Source organism: Dermacentor variabilis, chromosome 4 (genome assembly GCF_050947875.1).
Source record: "Dermacentor variabilis isolate Ectoservices chromosome 4, ASM5094787v1, whole genome shotgun sequence".
Classification (NCBI taxonomy): domain Eukaryota; kingdom Metazoa; phylum Arthropoda; class Arachnida; order Ixodida; family Ixodidae; genus Dermacentor; species Dermacentor variabilis.
This window is the reverse complement of record NC_134571.1, coordinates 210,459,640-210,483,384: the sequence shown is the minus strand read 5'-3', so window position 1 is coordinate 210,483,384 and position 23,745 is coordinate 210,459,640. Positions and strand designations below refer to the sequence as shown.

The 23,745-nt window shown below is 45.2% G+C and overlaps 1 protein-coding gene across 4 annotated transcripts in view; it reads right to left on the bottom strand.

Moving 5' to 3' along the window:
- Positions 1-23,745, bottom strand: part of trc (Serine/threonine-protein kinase tricornered) — a 126,947-nt gene that overhangs the window by 46,535 nt on the left and 56,667 nt on the right. Inside the window, exon 1 of one of the 4 annotated variants that reach the window (XM_075690875.1) lies at positions 8,307-8,547. The exons of 2 other annotated variants lie outside the window; for them this stretch is intronic. In XM_075690875.1, the coding sequence (XP_075546990.1) occupies positions 8,307-8,399 (93 nt within the window). In that variant the 5' untranslated portion in view covers positions 8,400-8,547. One more of the 4 variants, XM_075690877.1, reaches the window with a different exon arrangement.

The window sequence follows — 23,745 nt, the reverse complement described above, 5'->3', positions numbered from 1 at the left end:
AGAAAGCAAGTGGCTTAGCCCGCTACTCAATACATCTCATACTATTTGAAAAAAAAAAAAGATGCTATAAAATAAAATGGATAATGCAAAAAAAGTGTCTCAAGGTCTCGCAAACAAAAAAATTCATAACATGCATTGCTACTAGGATGACCTTTTTTCATTCATCATAAAAGAATTTGCTACCCAAGGTTAACGCTGAACGAGATGCAACAACCAGCCCCAGCAACATGTCGTAGCTGAAGTTCTTTCATACAGAAAGGCTCCTAAAATACTGCTGAACAAAACAAGGGAACGAAGGTTGGTCACTGGTACTCAACCTCCTGAAGCTGTGCAACAGTGCATTTACCTGGCATGGTCACAGAAAACCTGAACACTGAGGAGGACATTTCGAAACGTACAAGAATTGGTTGGAGAATGCATGGCAGCCACTCGCAGATCATGAATGGCGACTTTTTCTTGAAAAGAAAATTATAACATCAGAATGTTTTACAACTACAGACTTACAGGGCTAAAACTTCGAGGATAACAAGGAAACATGAGAAGAGGCCAAATGGTGCTCACTGAGTGATGGAGCAGGAAATTATAGGCATTACATTAAGAGACAAGCCTATCAGAAGATAGCAAATGGGCATAGCTAATATTCTAATTGGGATTACAAGCAAGAAGTGAGTCTGGAAGAAGTCATGTAATGCATAGAACGCATTACTTATGGAAACAACTCAATCGGTTCTGAGCAGGAGAAATGCAGTAAAGGACGGAAGAAGATAAGGTTGTGTGACTGGATTAGGAAATTTACAGGCGTAGGTTTGAGTCGGTTGTTGGAAGGTGGGTAATGGGAGAGGCCTTCGTCTTGCAGTGTACATAAATCAGGCTGATGACGATATCATTCGTGATGTGGCAGAACAAAGTCTTTGTGTGACTCACTGAGGCAAGATGTGGAAGCACATGTTGGGTCACAGGAGACCCAGAGCGCCCAGTATCCCTGTGAGTCACGCGCTCGTACGATGCAAGTGTGCGGACAGCTGTGCCCCAAGCAGCACGTTGTCATAGCAGCCGGCGAGGAACAGTTTTCCTATGTTACCATGTTTCTTTTTCTTTTCTCGCTCTGCCATCTGGCTCTGCCTTAACGTAAGAAGAAAAATGAAACAGGCCATGGTTGGGAAAGAAAGACCTTTAAAAAAATGCCTTCTACAATGTTTGTAACTGATGCAGATATGGCTAAGTAGCCATTCGTACCTGTGCCTCGTTCTTGTTTTCCTATGTGATGCACTGTATTACATTTTGTGCTAACTGACCTGCGCCTATGCATTTATGACTTGACACAATACATGATGGTTTTCTTTCATCTGCTGCATAGTACATACGTAACAGGTTTATGTAGTGCACAACTTATCCAGCTTTTCTTGTTAGCTCTGCGTGTGGCCTTACTTGATGCTCACTGAAGCACGTCTAGAATAATGATTGGATAACCAAAGAAATGCTAGTTTAAACATCAGATGCAGGCAATAAAAGCAGAGCAATAATGGTACAAACAGGAATATGCCAACATTTCTAGCATTTCAAAAAGTGGCAGAACTGCAGGAATCAAATTACTTGGCACCTGAGACACATTCTTTTTACTCTGTTTCTGTTGTGGCTAGGGAGCAATGAGCTCAATTTCACTGCACATACATAAACCTGCCATTTTCAACGTTGTGTGTGGATACTCCACACATAGAAGCTTGTTTAAATTCAAGCAAACACCACCTTGAACACATGACAGGGATGGCAATTAAAGTGTAATGAGCCACACAGAAACACATGACTCAAGCATGCCGGGACAACCTTGATCAGAAAAAAAAGAAAAAAAATCTGCACATGGTAACATTTGAAAACTAACTAAATCCTGATATTATAACCAAGTCCAGAGCAGCCACTGGCTCTTGAAAATTCTAATTCTGCACTAGTTTCGTTAACGTGTGATTCTCGGCAAAGAGCAACAGTACACTCATGTTACACTTCTGCAGGACAGGAATGAAATTTACTTTTGATAAAGCTGCGGTGACTGTTTCTTTTATCCAAAATACGCTAAATACAGAAGTGCAATGACTCACTAAGCAGGTCAAGACACCTGTTCCAACAGATTATAGGCAACTTCTGACCAAACAGCTTTCAGTAGAATGGCAATGCAAAGTTTGTGAAAAGCAACCCTTCAGCAGAGTGTCCTCACACTGTAGCTACACAAAGGTAATCTCTAGCCTATCCACTGCACCGACTACGTGGCTATGGCCTTCTGCTGCTGGGCCCGCCATTGGGGGGTTTTGTTCCCAGCCATGGCAGCTGCATTACGACGGGGGAAGAATGCAAAAACAATCACGTAATAGAGCACTGGCTGCACCTTAAAGAAACCTAGGTTGTCTAAATATTATGGAACCCTCCACTACGGTGTGTTCCACAGTCTCTTATGTTGCTACAGTATGCTAAACCCAACCAATCAATTAAAACTTTTGAAAGACTAACTTTGAGTGCACAAATACATGGCATGATGATACCTAATCTCTGAGGGCACAAAATCACAGCCGCTTGCTGTTATACACCATGTCTCTTGCTGCTGATGCCATCTAACACTGTGACACAAGTACCATTGGCCAGCCCCTGCGTGCAGTCCCAAACGAGTGACAGCCAGCCACAAACACACACGCAGAAGAAATACAGCCCTTGTTAACTTCCCAGCTATTACATGTGGTTGACCTCAGTGAATAGCACTAAAATGCCTGCCCAGAACACCTGCATCCAACACATGCGTGCACTTCCTTTCGCGGCTCACGGGTGAATGACATGGATGATGGACAGATATACACAAACATGCACTGTGTCTACAGTGCAGAAAACTAAAGGACCAGCCAGGGTGATAAGATAAGAGCTTCTATGCAATGAACATATTCAAACTTGCCGTTACCTTAAATACAATGCTATGTGGCATTGAACAACGAAACTGACAGTCTTTGTGTTACCTATAATTTTTCATGTGAGAGTTACAGATTTCAATAAATGCTCCCTCCTATTCATACAACCTGAGATACAATTGTTCAAATGTGCTCGTAAGAGCAAATGAACAAGCAAATGAAGAATTTAACAAGCAACTTGACCAAAGCACTGAACCCCCAACTGCTTATAATTAGCACAGCTGGTCACGTTGGAACTGACCAAATGTGAAGTCTGCAAGGCAACGTCATTCATTTTGACTTTAGGAGTAAACAGGTCTAAAAGAATACTTGTAGAGGGTATGTTCTGGAAACCGCTTTGAAAACAATACGCCTTTTATTACTATTCCTTTCCAACACATTCCTTTATCATGTGTCACACCAAGTGGCCAATAATGGTGACAGCAGCAGAGACGTCAGACAATGATGACGGGAAAGAAACATCAGAAAATTAGAAGGATCATTTCAAAATATGGCCTCATGAAGTCATCCCAAATGGTGAATATTAAGCTGCCATTTTCCACTATAGCATCTCTCAAATCTGAAGTGTAGCACTGGGATGCTAAACACCATCTTCCTAATGCAGACCAGCTTTATGGGAAGTTTCATGAAATCAAAACATTGCCACCCATTCAAAAGCCCAACAAAATCTAGCTTCATTCTGCTAACGGCCATCTAATCCAATTTAATCCAAGTACCAACGTGTTTTCTCCAAGAGCCAGCAGCTTGAATCCAAGTGCTCGTCACTTTATTCCATGCAAGAAAAACAACAAGATTGCAAATCCCAATAGCCGAAATGATGAAATACTGTTACTGGAAAACGACAACACAAATTTTTTGTGTTCGCTGCTAACATTTGTCACGTGAATGACTGCGGTATATTACTTCGGGCCAATAGATGTGCATGGAGCACTTATACGTCAATGAAAACAATATTCATGATAAAATTGGATTGCATCGAAAATATCATGCTCGCGATTCAGATTAAAAAATGCACTGCTAAGTTTGTTGGATAAAGAGCCTCATGCGTAAAGGTGTGTCTTTTCAGCAACATGTGAATGGAAGGGCTGGTTTTTTGTATACTTTTTGTGTAATTAATGCAAAATAAGAACAAGGAATTTTTTAGTCAGCGATTTTACATTATTCTTCATCAATGTGAAGTGCGAGTGAATTTTGTCTGTAAGACACTGCTGTCAGCATCGTGCTTTTCCGGCCCAGCAGATGACTTTTGACTTGTCTGTAAGAAAGTAGTATGAAAACTGCCTGCTAGTAAATGAAAATAAATTTGTACCTGAATGCGATCAGCTTCATGCATGATTAGCCTAGGTCATGCGATCTCTATGAACAATTAAACTGACGAGTGCTCAGTTGTTCAATAAAATGCTAAGCAGAGCCTTCACTAAAGTCTCTAAAGATGTGTGTTAACCACTTTTTTATTTTAATCTTAATGTCTTACACCAAAAGGTTTGGCAATTATGTAACATTTTGTTTTCATGCAAAATACCAGTCATTCATTTGACAAATATTAGCAGCAAACACAAAACTTAGCACTCTCATCTTCCAGTCGCTGCATTTCAGCATTTCAGCCATATTAATTTGCAATCTTGCTATTTTTTCTTGCATGAATTAAATTGACTAGCACTTGGATTAAAGCTTCTGATACTTGGATTAAAAAACCTTGGTATTTGGATTAAGTTTGCTGGCCTGTGCGGCTTATTCGTGCTAGTGGTGGGGTTAAATACTTTGTTGCTAGTATTAAATGCTTGGCAATTGGGTTACACAGTCTGGCACTCAGATTATTTCAACTGGCACTTGGATTAAAATAAGAAGGAAGACCTATATAGGGTGTCCCAGTTAACATTATACAAACTGTCCTATGAAAAAAGAATTATGTAAAAGAATACCCACTGCAAGATATCATCTTAAGACCTACGGTGTCTGGCCACCAGAGGTCTGACGGCCGAACACAGTAGTTCTCATAATTGTATTTTGCACTGTGTTTTCTTTCTTTAGTTTTCTTTAGGCAGCTTGGCTAACATTAGCAGGGACACATTGCATAATGTCACACTGTAGTGTAACATTTAAAGTGCACAACTTAAATCCTTGTCATTAGCAAACTAAGGACATATGAAGGCTACATAGGTAGAAATGAAGATGAGATTAGGAAAGTTTCAAGATGATGATGCAATTAAAACATAATTAGTGAAAATGAGCTACTTCAAGGCCCCGTGAAGTGCCTGAGAGCACTAGCGAGCAAGTACATTTTGCCTGTATTTGAAGGAAATGACGAAATAGGAAAAATAATTATACTCGTTTAACAGCATCGCAGAATAAACTACTTAAATGTGCCAAAGCTGTCGAAGACTATCTTTATTTATTTGTGCTAAGAAGCTTAGGATGTAAAGAAAATCTTATGCACTGACAAAAACTGGCAGGCATGTCGTGTGCCGACAGTAAGCACTTATCTCTCTGATGATCCACCGTGAAGTAGCTATATGTGTTATGTGTGTAATGAGTTTGAAGTTGATGGCACAGCTTGTAAAAAAGCCGCATCGTCAACCATGCTGAACTGTAGACACAACCTGAACATTTTCAATGCACTTGTCAGCATTGTCCATTGTGCTGAGAGATCTGCACTCACTGTGTCTGTCTATCTCAATCACGTGCTTCTCTTTGTGCTGTATTCAGGACGAGCGAAGACTTCTATATCCCAGAATCACCATGGTGTCACAACACCTTTCATGAAACTTGCATAAAGACTTGCTTCCACATTTCCCTATAAGTAGAACTAACTGCAAGAAGCTCTATGCCACCAACAGACACTGCATGCTGAAAATGCTACTTAAATTTAAAGGTCAGCATGCAAGAGAATGGTACAAACCAGCAATATTGCATGGCAGCGCTTGAGACTGTGCCATACTATAACCCACTAGACACATGTGACCTATCTTAATGTAGCTCCCCTGTTGTTTTTTTTACTATTAACGTTTAGTGCAGTCAGAGCGACGTAGTTGGTGCACACAAGCAGCACTCAAAAAAGATGCGCACGTCAGAATAAATAACTGTTCCAAAAGACCACAGCATTTGTTGGTAGAAAGTTTCTGAAAAAAACAATGGCACAATTTCAACTTCAGGTCATTGAAAAGCTACAACCTGTATTTTGCACCCATAAACTAAACAATCATTTTCAGCCTGGAAGTTTCCAAGCCGCTTTATATTTTTTGGCTAAATCCAATGTGGTCCCTCTATGTGCCATCCCTTACAATGCGAAACTGAAAGACTCCATAAGATGCCTAAACGCTAAACGTTATGAGTGGTTGAATTAAGGATGACAAGATGGATGTGCAAGGCAATCAGAAAAGATGCCATTCATGAGGAGTACAACATATAAGGGGCAATTCATTGCAGCCAAGGTTCAAGAATTGGTGAGGCGCAGCAATGAGGCATGGTGATTAGTCACTAGACCAGCAGAAAGCTAAAGAAGATCGAAGTGAAGCAATAACTGTGAGGGGACGCAAGAGGTCACAAGGTCAGCCTGAGAACATGTGCTTACAAATGCTGGTAAACAGATAAGTGATAGGACAAAGAGGGATAACAGTTTGTAAAAGAAAAAAAAAAGAACTGCTTTTGCAGGCTATGTTTTAATGTCAGTGTTCTCTGCACTGTTTCGTAGCTAGCCATAAGCCAACTAACCTGAATTCCTAAATACAAACACATGCTTCATCTGTATTGTATCATAACTATTAGTGCCAATTTATACTGCAAAACAGCATGTCCTAAATAACAAAAAACAAGATGATTCACATGATTAAGTCATCCATGCTGCAGCAGTGTTGCCTTGTTTGCATCGCTCCATTCACAATGTGAGGTGCTATAATAGAGTTGAGTGCCACATGACAAACTACTGCAATGTCAACAGCTCTGAGCTCGCTATATAACAGTGATGTTGCATATTTTTCAGAGACCACATGAGAAAAAAAGGTTTCCTTAGTCAAGTCTGGTGGCTGTAACAGTTGAAAGGTGGGATACTTTGTAGATATTTATGGTATGTAAGCGCAAATAAAGACTGGAGACTGAGACAGGACAAGTGTGTTGTGTCAAAGCGTGACAAGCAACATGGATGTCTGCCAAAGGACAGTCACTGTAACAATGGAACATGTTTAGATCTGGTATGCCCCATACATGCACGCACATTTAAAAAAAAAAAACTCTATCCTCCTGGAAAGAGGCTTCAGCTTTACTTCTTTCTGTGTTTCAAGTACATGTCCACGTGGCACTGATGCACTAAAATCTAAACTCCCGCATTATCATTATGTACCCTATTTATGGTTGATGAATGTCCCCCCAATCAATCATCATGCAAAAAAGTAGGATGGCCAAATGATGACTAGGATCAGCCGTAGTGGTATGGACAGTTATGCATACATTGATTAATGCACCAGCTCTTAGCACACTCTGCCTTGCTGGCAATAATGAGCAACTTTTCACGCACCACCACAGGAGGCATCACCCCAATTTTCGTTACAACCTAGGCATCCAAGAGAATAGGAAATAGGACGACTATCTGAGCGAGTCAGTAATTCTTACTTTTAGACATGCATGAGTGCATGTCTAAAACTTAGCACTTAGCACAGGACAGTAGCAAAAGGAACACACAACAAATATGGTTCTGACTTTCATCTGATGTTTATTGAAATATTAACGAGATATGCACATATACTGAAGAAAACAATGTACGACAAAGAAACAAGCAGAACAGACCTAGATAACCTTGGCGGTCAAAGCACTTGTGAGGGAAACAAGTGCATCAATACTCGGCCCTTCACTTTATCTCATAAAAGTTTTGCATCTTCATACAAATGCTTTGGCTGCCCGAAGACAAGATTATCTACTTTTGTTTTGGTTCTCATCTAGACAGACAGACAGACAGACAATGAACTTTATTTGATCCTGAGGAGCTTCAGCGGAGGCCCCTATCGGGGACCCGTGGAAGACCATCGAGAAGTAATTTTTCTTCCCACATTATAAGCACATATTCTGTACAATTTCAATAAACATCAGTTTAAAGTCAGCACTCAGCTTGTTGTGCATGTCCCTTTCACTAGTGCCCCATCAAGTGCAAGTATGAATCTACAAGAAACATTGGAAAAACAGTGAAGGCACCTACGCTGCTCAGCTGCCTGCCGAAGAACATGGCAAGGAGAATGAGGAGCACTTTGTCTCACATGCACACACCTAAGCAATGCGAGAGCACGCACAGCAACACCACGCAAAAAAAAAAAGAAAACACTCTGCGCAATAGCAAGTCCGAAGTTAGAGACAAAAGACTCCGCTGTTCCTCACAAGGCAGGCCGGCGGCGTTGTCGACGCGAATGCGGCATATCCCAGGCAGCCAGCCTTCTGACGAGAGTAGCGCAGGCAGTGCCAGCAATCCATTGTCGCCCCCCAGGCTGTGAGTGCTCACGACACGCGCCCATTCGCCTCTCACTCGACAAGCATGGATGTGTTTTGTAGCAGAGGTGACAGTGTGCAGCATAAGGGCATGGAAAGAGAGAGCTGCATTGTCGAGTACCTTGCGAAACACCTGCCACGTGAACCTGATGCACGATTCTCCCTCCTGTCGCCACTCTCTCCCACCTAACCTCCTTTCTCTTTTTCAACAAGCAGCTGGTCGCCATGTGTGTGGAGTGCGGGGGGGGGGGGGGGGGGGGCATGACAACTACATTGCCGTCTGTCACCTTCCCCATTGTCGATGACGGCTGGTGCGAGCATGAGCTAGCAAGCCCTCCCTCACCCACCTTTCCTCTTGAACACAACTACGTGCTGCAAGCTTGCAGGAAGCGACATCGTGTGGTAAGAGCTCAGCAGAGCAAGAGCAATGTTGGAGAAATAGGGCAGCCCTTGAACCCAACGTCACTGACAGCAGCCCTCCACTGAGACTAGATCCGGAAGGCGAGGGAACAAAAAAAATTATCAAAGAGACTGCTTAGAATGGCTAGCCTATTTAGTGTACCGTGCCCAGATTTCACAGGCACTGTTGTAGTTCTCTGACCCAAGTTATGACTTTAGCACTCCTGTCTCCATGTGTGTGTGTTTTCTCTCTTTCTGTGAGTCTGCTCCCCTCCTCCATTTTCCTTGCCACCTTTCTGTGTCCCCTTACCCTTCCTCCTGTGTAGAGTAGCAAACCTGATTATATTCTGGTTAACTTCCCTGCCTTTCATATGTAATTTCTCTCTCATTCTAAACCAAGTTGAATGTTAAGCTGATTTGCAAAAGCTTTCAAATAAGGGATTACATACTAACTTTTGCTATACCTTGACAGAAATACAAAAATACTTCTTTGGACTATATTCAGACATTAAAAAATGGAATGAATGGAAAGGAAGAAAGAAAAAAAGAAGAACACTAAGCAAACAAATTAAGTGTTGTTGCCTATAGCTTGAAATTTCGCATTGTGAATAGATTCTAAAGCACCCTATGAAACGTTTATGCCTATTGGTTGCAATGTCTTGAACTTATGGATAAGGTATGGTTCTCTGTGTTTTCTTTCTCGTTCATAATGGAAATTCGAATGTAAGATGTGGAGTTCATCAAAGTTATGACCTGGTTGGTTGAAATGCTCGGCGACGGCTTTGTCAAGCTTTTTAGCTGTGTCCGCACGATGTCCATTTAATCTTTTGTTCACTGATTGTCCCGTTTCACCAATATATTGTTTTTTACAGAAGGAACATTCAAGCATATAAATCCTCTGTGTTTTATTAAACATCAGTTGAAAGTTAGCACTGTCCTGTGTCTCTGTCACATCCGGATGTGTCTTTTTGAATTGCGCTAAAGGCTTTGCCATTATGAATATATATCGCATCCGAACTTGTACAAGTAAAGCTTGATTTGACTTCTTGTGCATAACAATTTGCGGTGCTTTTAATTTTAATGTCACTTTGAAGGTGATACAGCCAGCAATATTTAGACTATAACAGTCATCACCCATGACACTGCAAGCAAGGAATTTTTGTTGGACAAGCGAAACAAATAAGAAAAATCTGCGATGAAGAACACAATTATACCCACCACTTAAAAGACCTTAAAACAATGCTAGCAGAAAGAAACTATCCACAAGTTGCTCTCAATAGAGCTTATGATGTCGCGTCAAGATTGCCGAGACAGTCGGAATTAGTGAAGAAACTGCCTACACCAGAATCTGACAGACTGGCAGCCTTTATAACAATATATTCTAATGCACTCCCAAACATAAACAGCATCCTATGAAAATACCAATTAATATTATCAAGTAACAAGCAACTGAGAAAAATGTTCCCGGATGTACCAAGGGTTACCTATCACCGTAACAGGAACCTTAAAGGCATGTTAGTGCACACAAAAGTCAGCCAACATTATTCCCCCGTAATAAAAGCATGGTGTCACCCTTGGTGCAAAACCTGCAGGCACTTTCAAAGTGACATTAAAATTAAAAGCACTGCAAATTAACATACACACGAAGGCAAATCTAGCTTTACTTGTACAAGTTTTGATGTGATTTGTATGCTTGAATGTTCCTTCTGTAAGAAACAATATATTGGTGAAACGGGACAATCAATGAACGTCAGATTAAACTGACATCATGCGGACACAGCTAAAAAACTTGACAAAGCCGTCACCGAGCATTTCAACCAACCAGGTCATAACTTTGACGAACTTAAACTCTACATCTTAGAGTCAAATTTCCGTTCTTAACAAGAAAGAAAATACAGAGAATCATACCTTATCCATAAGTTCAAGACATTGAAACCAATAGGCATAGACGTTTCAAAGGGAGCTTTAGAATCTATTCGCTATGCTAAATTTCAAGCTATAGGCAACATCACTTAGTTTAGTTGCTTAACGTTCTTTTTCTTTCTTTTTTCTTTTATTTACTTATTTCATTTCATTTTCTTTTTAAGAGCACCTGTTTTGCCACTCCTATTATTTCTTTCAGAGGCACGATAGCCCACGACCACCAGACACGCTGACTGACACACAGCCGTGGCCACATGATTGACAGACGGCCGTGTCCCTGGCCTTGTACACAGCACTCCTTTATTCTCAATCTGACACCCTCGCCGCTAACACACCTTCACTCATTGCTGCACCTACTCATCTTACACCCTCTCCCCTTCAGAGGAACCCCACCTATATATACTGTGGTGAGGAAAGCATATGTCGCCTTGAAGAAGTTCACTTGTCGAAACGTTGGCTCCTGCTTTCACCTTGTTTTCGTTTTGCTCATCATCTTGCATTTCCATCTCCCGCCTTCCCCCTGTATTCCCCAAAACAGCAAAGTCACCTGCATTTGTTTTGTGTCCTTGTTTGTTCTTTCTTTCTTTCTTGTTCGCATTATTTATATCTTAATTTTTTTTTTCGACAAAGATAATTGTGGGCGACTGCATTTTGGAGCACTGCTGCTAAAACCATGACAGGGCAACGCTTGTTGTCAACCATGTGGGACACAAGAGAAGGCAACTTTCCAAACAACAAGCCACTTGTCAATCAAAGCAGCACAAAGTGAGACAGTGATGCACCCGCAGGACAGGAAGGACAGCGAAGGACTTCCAAAATGGCCAGCAAGAGGCCAACAAAGGAATCGTATAAAAACAGAATCAGCACGTACATGAGCTCTTGTTTAAGGGAACAGGAAAGAGAACCTTGAGCTAACAACAAGAAAGCACAAAACTTATGGGAGTAAAAAGACTAAAGCAAGAACAAGATGAACCATGTTTTGTTTTTTTTTCTGTATTGGCACTAAAAAAGGCTTGCAGAATCCGCATGCTGCAGCACCTAGTGGTATCAATCTGAAACGCAAATTTGTTGGGAATGTGGAACGTGGCTGTGTGGAGTGGAGAGTATTAATTTGTTTAATTATTTTTAATTCATGGAATTTTATACGGCAAATCTTCACTATGAGCTATGAATACTTCTGTAGTGGGGCATGCCAGGGTTATGTTAACTGCTTACTGTTGACTGCACAAGTTTCTTCGTCTGTTCAGCCTCATTGGAAGCACTGTTTTCTAAGTAAGAGGCAATGCAGTCACAAGTCAACATATTTTTGTTGGACAACAACACACAATGCCAAAGGCCAGTTTCCTTAAACATCTCATTTCTGTTTGAGGACTATATGGTATGTCACAAAATCATGTCAACCAGCTAGAAGAGGTTAAATACATATATTTAACCTCTTCTAGCTGTTATTTATGATGCCAGGCGAGTACCCAGTATTTTTAGGGGGGGGGGGGGAGCAACCCAAAGTAACTTTTCTATGCAAATGAGGGGGGGAGGTACCTTGACTAGTACAAATGTGAATAACGCCCACTGTTCGCCATAAAGATGCATATACCCGCAAAAGAGAAATGCAATAAGGTGTATCTCACAGGTACACCTGTGAGATACCTCTCTCCTTTCCTTGACAAACAAGGAACCACATCAAATGTACTCGCGCAGGAAAGAAGCACAGGAAGAACACAGCCAAGAACAAGTAAACAAGCGAAAGTGTAAAATAAAGATTTCTAGCAGCGTTTCTTTTAATTAGCTCTGGAAGAATTATAGAGAAATATATATTTGCAGAAGAACCACAGTTCTACTGGATCCCTCGTTTACTGCTCTACCAAGCACCTAAACCAACATGTATTATTATTTAGGAAGTTGCGTAACGATGCGTGATCGCCAGTACCATACAACCACACAGAGCGCAGAATGCTGTGGTTAGAAAAACATTCACGTAAGCACAGCAGAGAAGTAGCTACATCAGGTGGCTCGACTGATAACTGTAGAAGAACCATTCAAAACACATGGAATCATTCTGTACTTCTGGCAGTGTTTTCTCTACTTCTTTTTTAAGTACAAAGATGTTGATTCATAAATACTTTCACAAACAACGGTTAAATTCGTTAATTTTTTTCTTTTCCTTCCCGTTTGGCTGTTGCCTCAGAACTTTTCTCAACTTCTTGCAACTCTTGTTTCCAGCTACCAATTTTGCACGAAAAGTGCTGCACAATTAGGGAAAAACCAAACGAGTTAACGAGTGGCACTCTTATTGCTCATGGGTTTAATGGTTATTGCAGGCAGTGGCGTATCTAGGTCGTCTGGCACCCGGGGCCCAGAGGTCTTCTGTCACCCCCCCCCCCCCCCCCCCCTCCGGGTGTAGTCGAGGAAGGCAAGGATATCAACAATTTTTACAAATCAGGGTGTCTTCAGATGTATATGACACCCCCCCACTGGCCCCTTGCACTCGGAGCCCCCGGCCCCCCGCACCCCCCCCCACCACCCCCCGTTCCTACGCCACTGATTGCAGGGTTTGATGATGGATGCTGTTTCATATGATTTTATTTTCCACCTTATCTAACTTACATCACGGGTATATGGTTCCGAGGATCTGCCAGTGTCGCGGCGATAAATAATGTCAAGGAAATAATGAAGCAAAAGGAAAAATTAAATGCAACCAGTGTTTTCTCTGGCCACAAATAGTTCCACGAGCAAACAGACAAGCTGACTACAAACTGAATCCTTTTCCTGGTCCCTGGATCAGTCTGAAACAGAAGGTTGAACTAACAAAGCAACAGCAATGCGCATCACCGTTTCAGTAGATGGTGACAACTAAACGCATCTCGAGCTAATCGCGCGGGCACCGAATCGATGAGAAAACTGGCCTTCGCAGCCCAGGAGATGCCGACAACTACTGCCGTCCAAAAGGAGTGAAAAAGGCAGCAAAATGTTTACCGCTGAATAGCTGGCAAGTCTCAAGATTAATTTGGCAGCACTTTAGGGTGTGCGAGGAGTGGTAGGGGGAGAGTCCAGGGGGGGCGTATGCTACTTAAGTTTGGGGGAGGCCCGGGCCTGCATGATGCTGTTGCCTCTCACTTAGAAAACTATGCTTTGCACATAAATTTTTCAACGAGGCTGAATAGCATGCTAGTGCAACTGCATCCATTCAGGAGCACGAACTTCAGCTGTCATTCCTGTGATACAGTATGTTGGAGAGACTGCATTAATACTCAAGACTGTCCACATTTTTTGCCCCAAAATGCGAAGCAAACAGTGCACTTGGAAATTATGGTATTCTCTCACAGTAGATGCACTTTCATATTCTCATAGCAAGCTTATAAGTTTCTTCTGGCATTACAAATGGCGTGAAACTGGCCCGACCTAGCATACAAGTACAGTTGAAGCGGCCCTGCAACACGCTAGGGAAAGCTTGTTGACAAGCACTGATGGTATTGGCTTGATGCGATTATTTGTACTTCATAAATAGGAAGCGATGAGAAAGAGTGACGCTACGTTTTTGAAAACCATGGGCGAGATGTTGCAACTGTACAAGTGATGCATCACATGCCGAGCACCTTGGCAACCTACAAAAGTGACATGCCACGGCCTCAGACATTGGACCACAGACCACCCGATCGTGAAACGCCATCAACAGGCCCGGCAACTGCTGCGTGTCAACTTCCGCTAAAGCTCAGCTGCTATTGGGTGGAACCACTTGATGTCGTGGGAGAGTGAAATGTGCACCTTAAAGCCACAAGAATTCGAGGTCGGTAACTTTTTTTTTTTTCATTTTGAATTTTCTCTGACCGATAACTTGGGTTTGTGTAGGTCAGTTTTCAGAAGTCTTTTCGCTCTGTGCTCTACGACATGCTGAGAATCGATCTAGAGCAAATATGGCAGCCGGTAAACGGCGTCACGGGGCTCCTTTGAGTGCTCACTCGGAGTGTTCGGGCAAAATTCAGCTCGCACCTCACTCTTAAGTGCACGGGCGTTCTTGCACTCCGCTGCCCCCGCCATGCGGACAGTAATCGAACCGGCGTCGTACACCTCGCGGCCTGCTTCCGAGGCGATGCCCAACCTCCCGTGGCGCTAGCGCGCGCACCACCGGTGCAGCACGTTTCCCCCGCCTTGCCAGCGACTGCGCTCCGGCTGGAAGCGGCGCCGGGGAGTCGGGCGCATCCGGCCACCTTCCTCCGGCAAGCTCGGAAAAGGGAACGCATCCGCCACATGCCACGCCGCACACAGCGGCGGCCACTCCCGCTGGTTCCGGCCTCGACGTGCCTGCGCAGCAGCTAGGCGTCATGTTTTAAGAGTGTCTTCACTGCATAGCTAGGCTGCACTACGGACGAACTACCGCGCAACAAGGTGCGCGTCGATTTAACGCAAAAGCACAACGGGCAGCAGCGGTGCGTTCGATTCGCGCGCGCTGCCGAAGGGGGTGGCCAACGGGCAGAGCTCGAGACGCAGGCACGTGAAGCCCACATCCGTCGGACGACACGTCTGAACGAGCATGCTCCGGCTGTATACCCGGCATCGGCTGGAAACGCGTTGGATGCGTTCACAGATGAAGCATCGGACGGCTTTCTTGCGCGGCATGCGAACACGGCACCGTGGCACCAGTTCGCTTGCTCTGTGCTCCTTACGCTTACGTTCGGACACAAATTCCTTTCCCAGCACGGGCCATCATGCACACGCAGAGGAGACACCTGCAAGAAGCCGCGACAAATCCACACAAACCGACGGTTCACCGCGCAGCCGACGCGTTGTCCGTGGGCCGTGGCGGCTGTAGTTCGGGGCCAATCACCGAGGATTAGGACATAGCCTCCTATATTTTTTATATAGGAGCCTACGATTAGGACCGTGCCCGCAGCGACGCCTACCGACTACGCTTTTTATTTTCCATTCAACACTGCGACTTCGTGATCGTATGGACCTCTCGAACTGGAGAAACCACGACGGTGCCAGCAGGCCATACACGCTTGCCTTTCGCCAGCGCGCGGCAGCATGCGGCGGCTGGGCAGACGGCAGTTTCGTGACGTCCGGGCAACATTGGGCTCGGGAGAAGTCGATATGTACTATTTATTTTGAGGTAGGAGGGGAGTGAAAAATAGTTTAAGGAGGAGGGGATAAAAAGAAAAAAAATAGGAGGGGGAGCAAAAGGCTAGGTTGGGCCAGCCGCCGCCCGTTACAAAGGGTGTAGCCGCCATCCGTCCATCTATCGATAATCAGCGCGAAATCGCCGCGACAAGCATGCGCAGATTATTCGAGAGGCCTAGTTATACTGGTTATACATCGCTCTCCTCTTCGGACACAGCCGTACGGGACTACGGTGCATCCAAAAGACTTGTAGAGAAGTCGCCTCTGCCCGGTGGACGTACACGGTACGACGCCAAGACGAGAGAGCGCGTACTACACAACGAGCGGGACCGACAATCGTGCGGCGACGGCGAACGGCTCGAGCGTTGGACGGACGCAGAAGGGCCGCGGCCATGGCATGTCGGGTCATTTGGAGCACGAAATCGCTGGCGCTGGTTATCATTGCGGCGGTAGTTGAACATGCAGCGGGAAGACGACGGTTCGCCATTGGGCCGGATCTCGATAGCGTCGAAACGTCGGCGGACATCGATGAAGAGGGGCAGGCTAACCTGAGGGCGTGTTAAGGAGCACACGCGCTGAATGCCTCCGTTGGCCAGTTATTCGCGGACAACTTCACGGATGAGGGAAATTGTCGCTTGCGTATCCTCAGAAGGGCGCGCGGAAGTAGATGGCGACGCAGCCTCGATTTCGCGCCGCACAATTCGGACAACGCTATCTGTAGTGGACGATTGAAGAGCCGAATGAGCGTCTTCGCACGACGACGCAGCGGCGGTGTTGGGAAGCCGCGCAATGCGATGTCCAGCAATGCGACGGCTCTTTGCGTCTTCGAAAAGTCTGCACTCACGGATAATTTCGTCTGCCGTCGAGCAGTCAAAATGTGCCTCACTTTGTCAGCCGCAGGCATACTGGCATCGACGCGGCGGCAAACAGCTAGGACATCAAGGATGTATAACGTACTACTCGGTAGCTGTCCGAGCCCGACAGGATAGGTCTTTCGCAACGGCGCACTTGCGACCAGACAGCTTGCCGAGCGAAGTTTTTGCTTGCATGCGTCCCAGCTTGTCGTGTGTGTCATACCAGGTGCGTGCTGGATCGGTTGTGTGCAACGACGCGTTCGTATATGCCAAGCCATTCTTCGATGTCGATTCTTTCGGTGCCGTTACCAGAGAAGGTGCCAGGGTCGCGCGGATGGGTCAAGACGACTGACGATTGCGGTGTCGCGGAAGCTGACGCCGTGCTTAAGCCAGCGGCCTGGTTGTCTGTCAGCATGGTAGGACGGCCGAGGACAAGTCCGCTGCAGAGTTCCGTCTTGTGCAATACCCCGCACCTCCACCAAAAATTAAACGGCCACAGATACAAGGTTAGATGGGACCTTGTTTACTCTGCAGAAGATATGGCCGGCACAACCAGTACAGCCGAACGTAAGGTTAGCCCCGCTACGTAGTCTCTATCCTCTAGTTAGTGATCGCCGTCTTTGTCCCTCTCGTGGTACCATGACAATATATATATATATATATATATATATATATATATATATATATATATATATATATATATATATATATATATATATATGCGAGTACATGTGAAAAAGTATTAAATACATGCGTCCATAAGAAAGGGGACACCAAAGACTTGAAAAATTATAGACCGATCAGCTTACTGTCCGTTGCCTACAAAGTATTTACTAAGGTAATTGCAAATAGAATCAGGAACACCTTAGACTTCTGTCAACCAAAGGACCAGGCAGGATTCCGTAAAGGCTACTCAACAATAGACCATATTCACACTATCAATCAAGTGATAGAGAAATGTGCAGAATATAACCAACCCTTATACATAGCTTTCATTGATTACGAGAAAGCGTTTGATTCAGTCGAAACCTCAGCAGTCATGGAGGCATTACGGAATCAGGGTGTAGATGAGCCATATGTAAAAATACTGGAAGATATCTATAGCGGCTCCGCAGCCACCGTAGTCCTCCATAAAGCAAGCAACAAAATCTCAATAAAGAAAGGCGTCAGGCAGGGAGATGCGATATCTCCAATGCTATTCACAGCGTGTTTACAGGAGGTATTCAGAGACCTGGATTGGGAAGAATTGGGGATAAAAGTTAATGGAGAATACCTTAGTAACTTGCGATTCGCTGATGATATTGCCTTGCTTAGTAACTCAGGGAACCAATTGCAATGCATGCTCACTGACCTGGAGAGGCAAAGCAGAAGAGTGGGTCTAAAAATTAATATGCAGAAAACTAAAGTAATGCTTAACAGTCTCGGGACAGAACAGCAATTTACAATAGGCAGCGAGGCACTTGAAGTCGTAAGGGAATACATCTACTTAGGGCAGGTAGTGACGGCGGATCCGGATCATGAGACGGAAATAATCAGAAGAATAAGAATGGGCTGGAGTGCGTTTGGCAGGCATTCCCAAATCATGAACAGCAGGTTGCCGTTATCCCTCAAGAGAAAAGTATATAATAGCTGTGTCTTACCAGTACTCACCTACGGGGCAGAAACCTGGAGGCTTACGAAAAGGGTTCTACTCAAATTGAGGACGACACAAAGAGCTATGGAAAGAAGAATGATAGGTGTAACGTTAAGGGATAAGAAAAGAGCAGATTGGGTGAGGGAACTAACGCGAGTTAATGACATCTTAGTTGAAATCAAGAAAAAGAAATGGGCATGGGCAGGACATGTAATGAGGAGGGAAGATAACCGATGGTCATTAAGGGTTACGGACTGGATCCCAAGGGAAGGGAAGCGTAGCAGGGGGCGGCAGAAAGTTAGGTGGGCGGATGAGATTAAGAAGTTTGCAGGGACGGCATGGCCACAATTAGTACATGACCGGGGTTGTTGGAGAAGTATGGGAGAGGCCTTTGCCCTGCAGTGGGCGTAACCAGGCTGATGATGATGATGATGACATGCTTTCGACACCAACGCGCAACTTCGATGCAGAAAAAGGTTGCAGGCGGGATTTCTCCTGCGGGTGGTGGTCCCTCCCATATGACGCGCAAGGAATGTCGGCAAGTATTTTCCCTTTGTCCACTTTCATTTCCCGTACACATTATCATTGCTACATTTCAATTAAAACAACAAATGATTTCCCCTCACCCTGCGTTGGCTCCACCAAACGGGCTCTTTTTATGTCACACCGAATTTTAAGGATATCGCCTGCGGCAGATATAGCGCAATCGTATTCCTGAGCTGGGTCAGTCTAAACACGGAGCTTGCTCGCACGAGAAATCGAAATTCACCAATTACCTCTTGAATGAACTACTTGATGGCACACACCGTAATTTACGAATTGTGGCGGGTGAGATTGTAAGGCATATCCACTTGGAACTACTTGCGAAGATCGCACGGGTTTCGAGATATGCACCGTGAAATTGCGGGACAAACGCACTGTTGTACCCCTTATTTTTTTTTTTTTTACAAACCGCTTTTTATGCACTGAAGCACAAAAGTAAGTGAAACGCCCACGTATTTAGACACCCACTTTGGGAACGAATATTTCGAAGCGGACTTCATGCTGAATATTGTTTCCAATTTGGTACGCCTTGCGATATCTCACCGGCTACAATTCGTAAATCGCTGTGTCGTAACGTAATTAGTAGAGGTGGGCGACTATAAACGTTTTCGAATACGAATAGTAAGTATCGAATGGACTAGTCAAGCACATCCGGCAGGAATACCTGTAGTCGCAGCACAGCGACGGTTGAAAACCCGTGCAACGTCTTGGCACCCGAAGCCCTCCTTTTTATCCCCTACACATAGGCGCACCCCGCGCAGTGTCACGGGAAGCATTTTGCGAGCCTCGTTTGGGGTTGCGCAATGTTTTGGGAGACAACGTTTCCGTGCAAGGCGCTAGCGGGAAACTGTGTGCGGCGCGCGTGTGTAACGACGATGGCGTAGCGAGCTTCTTCTGAACATTTTAAGCACTCGCCTCCGAGACAAACGGCGCAGAGCTGCTCACGCTTCAACTCGCGTAAGCAAATCGTCTCAAACCGATTCTTCGCGTTGGCAGGCACATCTTAACGCGACAGCGGTGTCGCAACAAAGACCGGTGTCGGCGTCCGGCGCCGCCCCGTCTTGTGAGCGAAACGTCACTCCGAACTGCGCAGGCCCTACGCGTGGCGCAGAGGCACTGCTGAACTAATTGGATATCTCAACGTCAAATGCGTCAGGAAAACCGTACAGTACGACTTAGACACAACCTACAGACATGATAGCGTCGGACTGTAATTTGACTATACGAGAAAACACAATTTTGTTACGCGGTAACTCAAACACAAACCCATTTTTACAGCGTTTCTACGATTCATGCGGTACAAGCACATGTTACATGTGTACACATGCACACAGCACATGTGTACAGGGTCTTGAATATTTGGCTACTTCGTTTAGTATAACACTTGGCACAGTTAATTGCCTGGTTTCTAAGCAAAAAGTGGAAATTCGCCTAGCTTATGGGGATGTGAGCTGCTGCTGCGGTGGCGCAAGCATTTAGCAAGCATAAACTTCTGTCGCCACCTGTCGACATCTGCAGAAAGCAGCGTTTCAGGGAGGGCAGTCGCCTGTTCCAGGAGTGGGCAACACGCGGCAGCCCTCCCTGAAACGCTGCTTTCTGCAGGGGACGACTGGTGGCGACAGAAGTCTGCGCCAGGGCCGGCCCCCATAGACGAAAACAGTTTCTCATTTTTGCCTTATAAAACAGCCGACTAATCGTGCCAAGTGTTTTACTAAAGAAGTCAACGCCAAAATCCGATTGTTCTGCAAAATTTGAGCAAGAACAGTGCAACGGTGAGCGCAAAATCTTTTTTTGAACAAGCGCATCCAAATATTCAGAACCCTGTACGGACGGACGGACGGACGGACGGACGAACGGATGGATGGATGGATGGATGGATGGATGGATGGATGGATGGATGGATGGATGGATGTTATGAGCGTCCCTTTTGGAACGGGGCGGTGGGTTGCGCCACCAAGCTCTTGCTATTATACTGCCTAATGTCCGACCTAGGTTTTGTCGTTTCCCTACTTTTCTTCCACCAATCCTCCAATCGTCTCTTACTAATGCCTACTGCGGACATGTTTGCGTTACCACTGCTCCCTCTGGACGCTTCCAGAAGGCCAGTGGTGCCCAAATCGGCCGCTGGGTAGACGTCTTCACATTCTAATAAAACATGCTCCGTCGTTTCCCTAGCTTTACCGCAGCAAGCACATGCTTCTTCTTCCTTATTATGTCTCGCTTTATAGGTGCGTGTTCTAAGGCATCCCAATCTCGCTTCGAAAAGTAATGAGCTTCCCTTTGAACTATCAGAAATGGTTTCTTTCCTGATTTCGTTTTTTCCTCTTAAGTAGTTACCCATGGCAGGTTTCTTTTCCATTGCCACCACCCATGAGATTATTTCAGCCTCCCTGACTTTCCGCTTGATCTTCTTTGTTGCTGTGTTGCCCACCGAGCCCAGGAACCGGCGCGCCCCCACTCGGTTGCTTGCAGCAACACCATCCAGATGGCGCTTGCCTGCGCGCATCGGCGACAGCGGCGCGCGCAGGCGAAGAACCTTGAAGCTCGCCTACGTGCATAGCGTTCACCGCCAGCGTTTCTCTGTAAACATTACGGTTACATAAGCTGCAGTTGCCAGGAAGCGTGAGAAGGGCTTTTGTTGAAGAAGCCCGAAATGCGGAGAGTCGGGAACCTATTTGCCGACCGCAGAGTGCTGGTAATGGTTTCGCATCAAACCAAAAAAAAAAAAAGGAAAACCCGAAGCGGCCAGAAACAGTCGCTTGCGTGTTTATAACGGACCTTCTACGAGCAGTGTGCACCACCGAGCTCCAGAAAAGACGTCGAATCGACATATATACGGGTCGAACTGTGATCCTAAAACGATGCGTGCTCCCCATGACTCGAAGTATCCTCCCGCCAGCGGTCGGCAGTCATCAGTCCCACGAACTCAACAGTAGTGTAGCGTAGCGTGCTTCGCGGCTCCCGATCTGGTCAATTTTATCGGGCGGGATAGCAGAACGTCGACTTGATACTCCCTGACATTGAGATAGCACCTACAACACTGTAAAATCAAGCTGCCTCCCGGACACTGTCAGTCTGCCACTACCGAGTTCCTGGAAGTTATCTTTCCTGGAACAAACTTTGCTATAGAACTCACGCTTTGTCTAACCCCAGACGATGAAACAGTGAAGATACTGTCTCAAGAAGTGCGTTCAGATTGTTATTGCAATTACAGTTATTATTATTATTATTATTATTATTATTATTATTATTATTATTATTATTATTATTATTATTATTGGGCCAATTTATGTATATTTTTTGCTTTGTCTATCACATTCATAGGCACGGTCCTACAAGCCAACTGAGGCTTAGACCGGCCTGCTTGTGTTATTTTGATTATTTTGTGGCAATAAATATTATTATTATTATTATTATTATTATTATTATTATTATTATTATTATTATTATTATTATTATTATTATTATTATTCGCGTACTTGAGAGTGAACACGTCCGTTGTGTTAAGATGTACTAAGCTTTGTGGAGAGATTATGCCGACTGCCGCAATTCTACAAGCCCACGGAAGGATCTGGTACACTCGGATTATTGTCGTCGTTATAATGAGGATGCCGACGACGCCGACAACCTGTTGGAGAGGTGAGGGAGTAAAACTGGCGATTGAAAGACGAACTCTTCCCACTCGCGCCAAAACCGCGATGCCGACGACTCCACGTGGATTCCATCGTAGTAAGCATGGGCCAAAATTCCGACCTGAGACCCCTTCCGTTAAAATGCTTTAAAAACATCGCGTCATTAAACCTTTAACGCATCATCTTTTAATGCGGTTGGCACTGTCTGGGCGTTTGATGCACTCTTTGCTATGTCTCTCCGTATCTAACCTCTTTCACGAGGTATGTGCAAATGGCCAAGTGACACTACAAGTGAACATCTTCGGCCAATGCTCCAGAATGAGCCACTGGGCAGACAAGCAGGACAAGCTGCAACACGTGAAGTAGGCAACAGAAAATTGAACACGACAGAGAAATGAAGAATTCGGCATTACGGTGTGTCAGCGCATATTGCTTCAATGCTATACAGCATTGGACATTCATCGTGGATGCGTTGTACCGGAACCCGTCGTCTCATCTTTCAGCTCGCTCATCGCTGTCCCGAATAAACATTCCGCGCCAGCCGTCTCTGTTCCCGTGCCTTCGATAGGGGCCGGTGCAAATCATCGCCGCAGCTACCGCGCGAGTTTCGTCGCTGCATACATCACGCGTGGCCTGTCGCACGGAGTTTAGCGCGACACATGCGCAGACACGAATAATGCCGCGGCAATCGTGTCACGTGCCTCGCGCAGACGCGTCTCCCATGGTTGGATACGGGGAATGATAACGCACAGCAGAAGAAATAGACAACAGGAAACTGGTTAGGAAGGTCCTTTCCTCGCACTTGTCAGTCACCACGGGTGAACGCGTGCTATGCAAAGAGGGCGTTGTTGCAGCAGACGCACGTTGCTGCTGTGCCGGTGCGTTCGTTCTTTCGAGTTTTCCCAAGCGGAAAACGCCGCATGCCGAGCGGCATTGGTTGCAAGCGCCGACTCGCGGTCGTCGGTGCGTGGAGAAAAAAAAAAAAATGAAGGCAGTGGAAAAGTATCGAAAAGTCAAAACGGGGCACGTACACAGGGTGAAAAAAAAAAAAGTGAAGATGGTTGCCATCGTGCGCACATATCGACGCGAGCGACGAACGGTACGCGTCAAGAAGGGGCGGCGTTCGCTAGCAGAGGCGCGCTCCAAGCGAGCCACCGTAGCGGCCTCCCGATAGGCACTGCACTAGGGCTCCGTGTTATTTATAAGAGCCACTCAGACATCGCACGACGAGG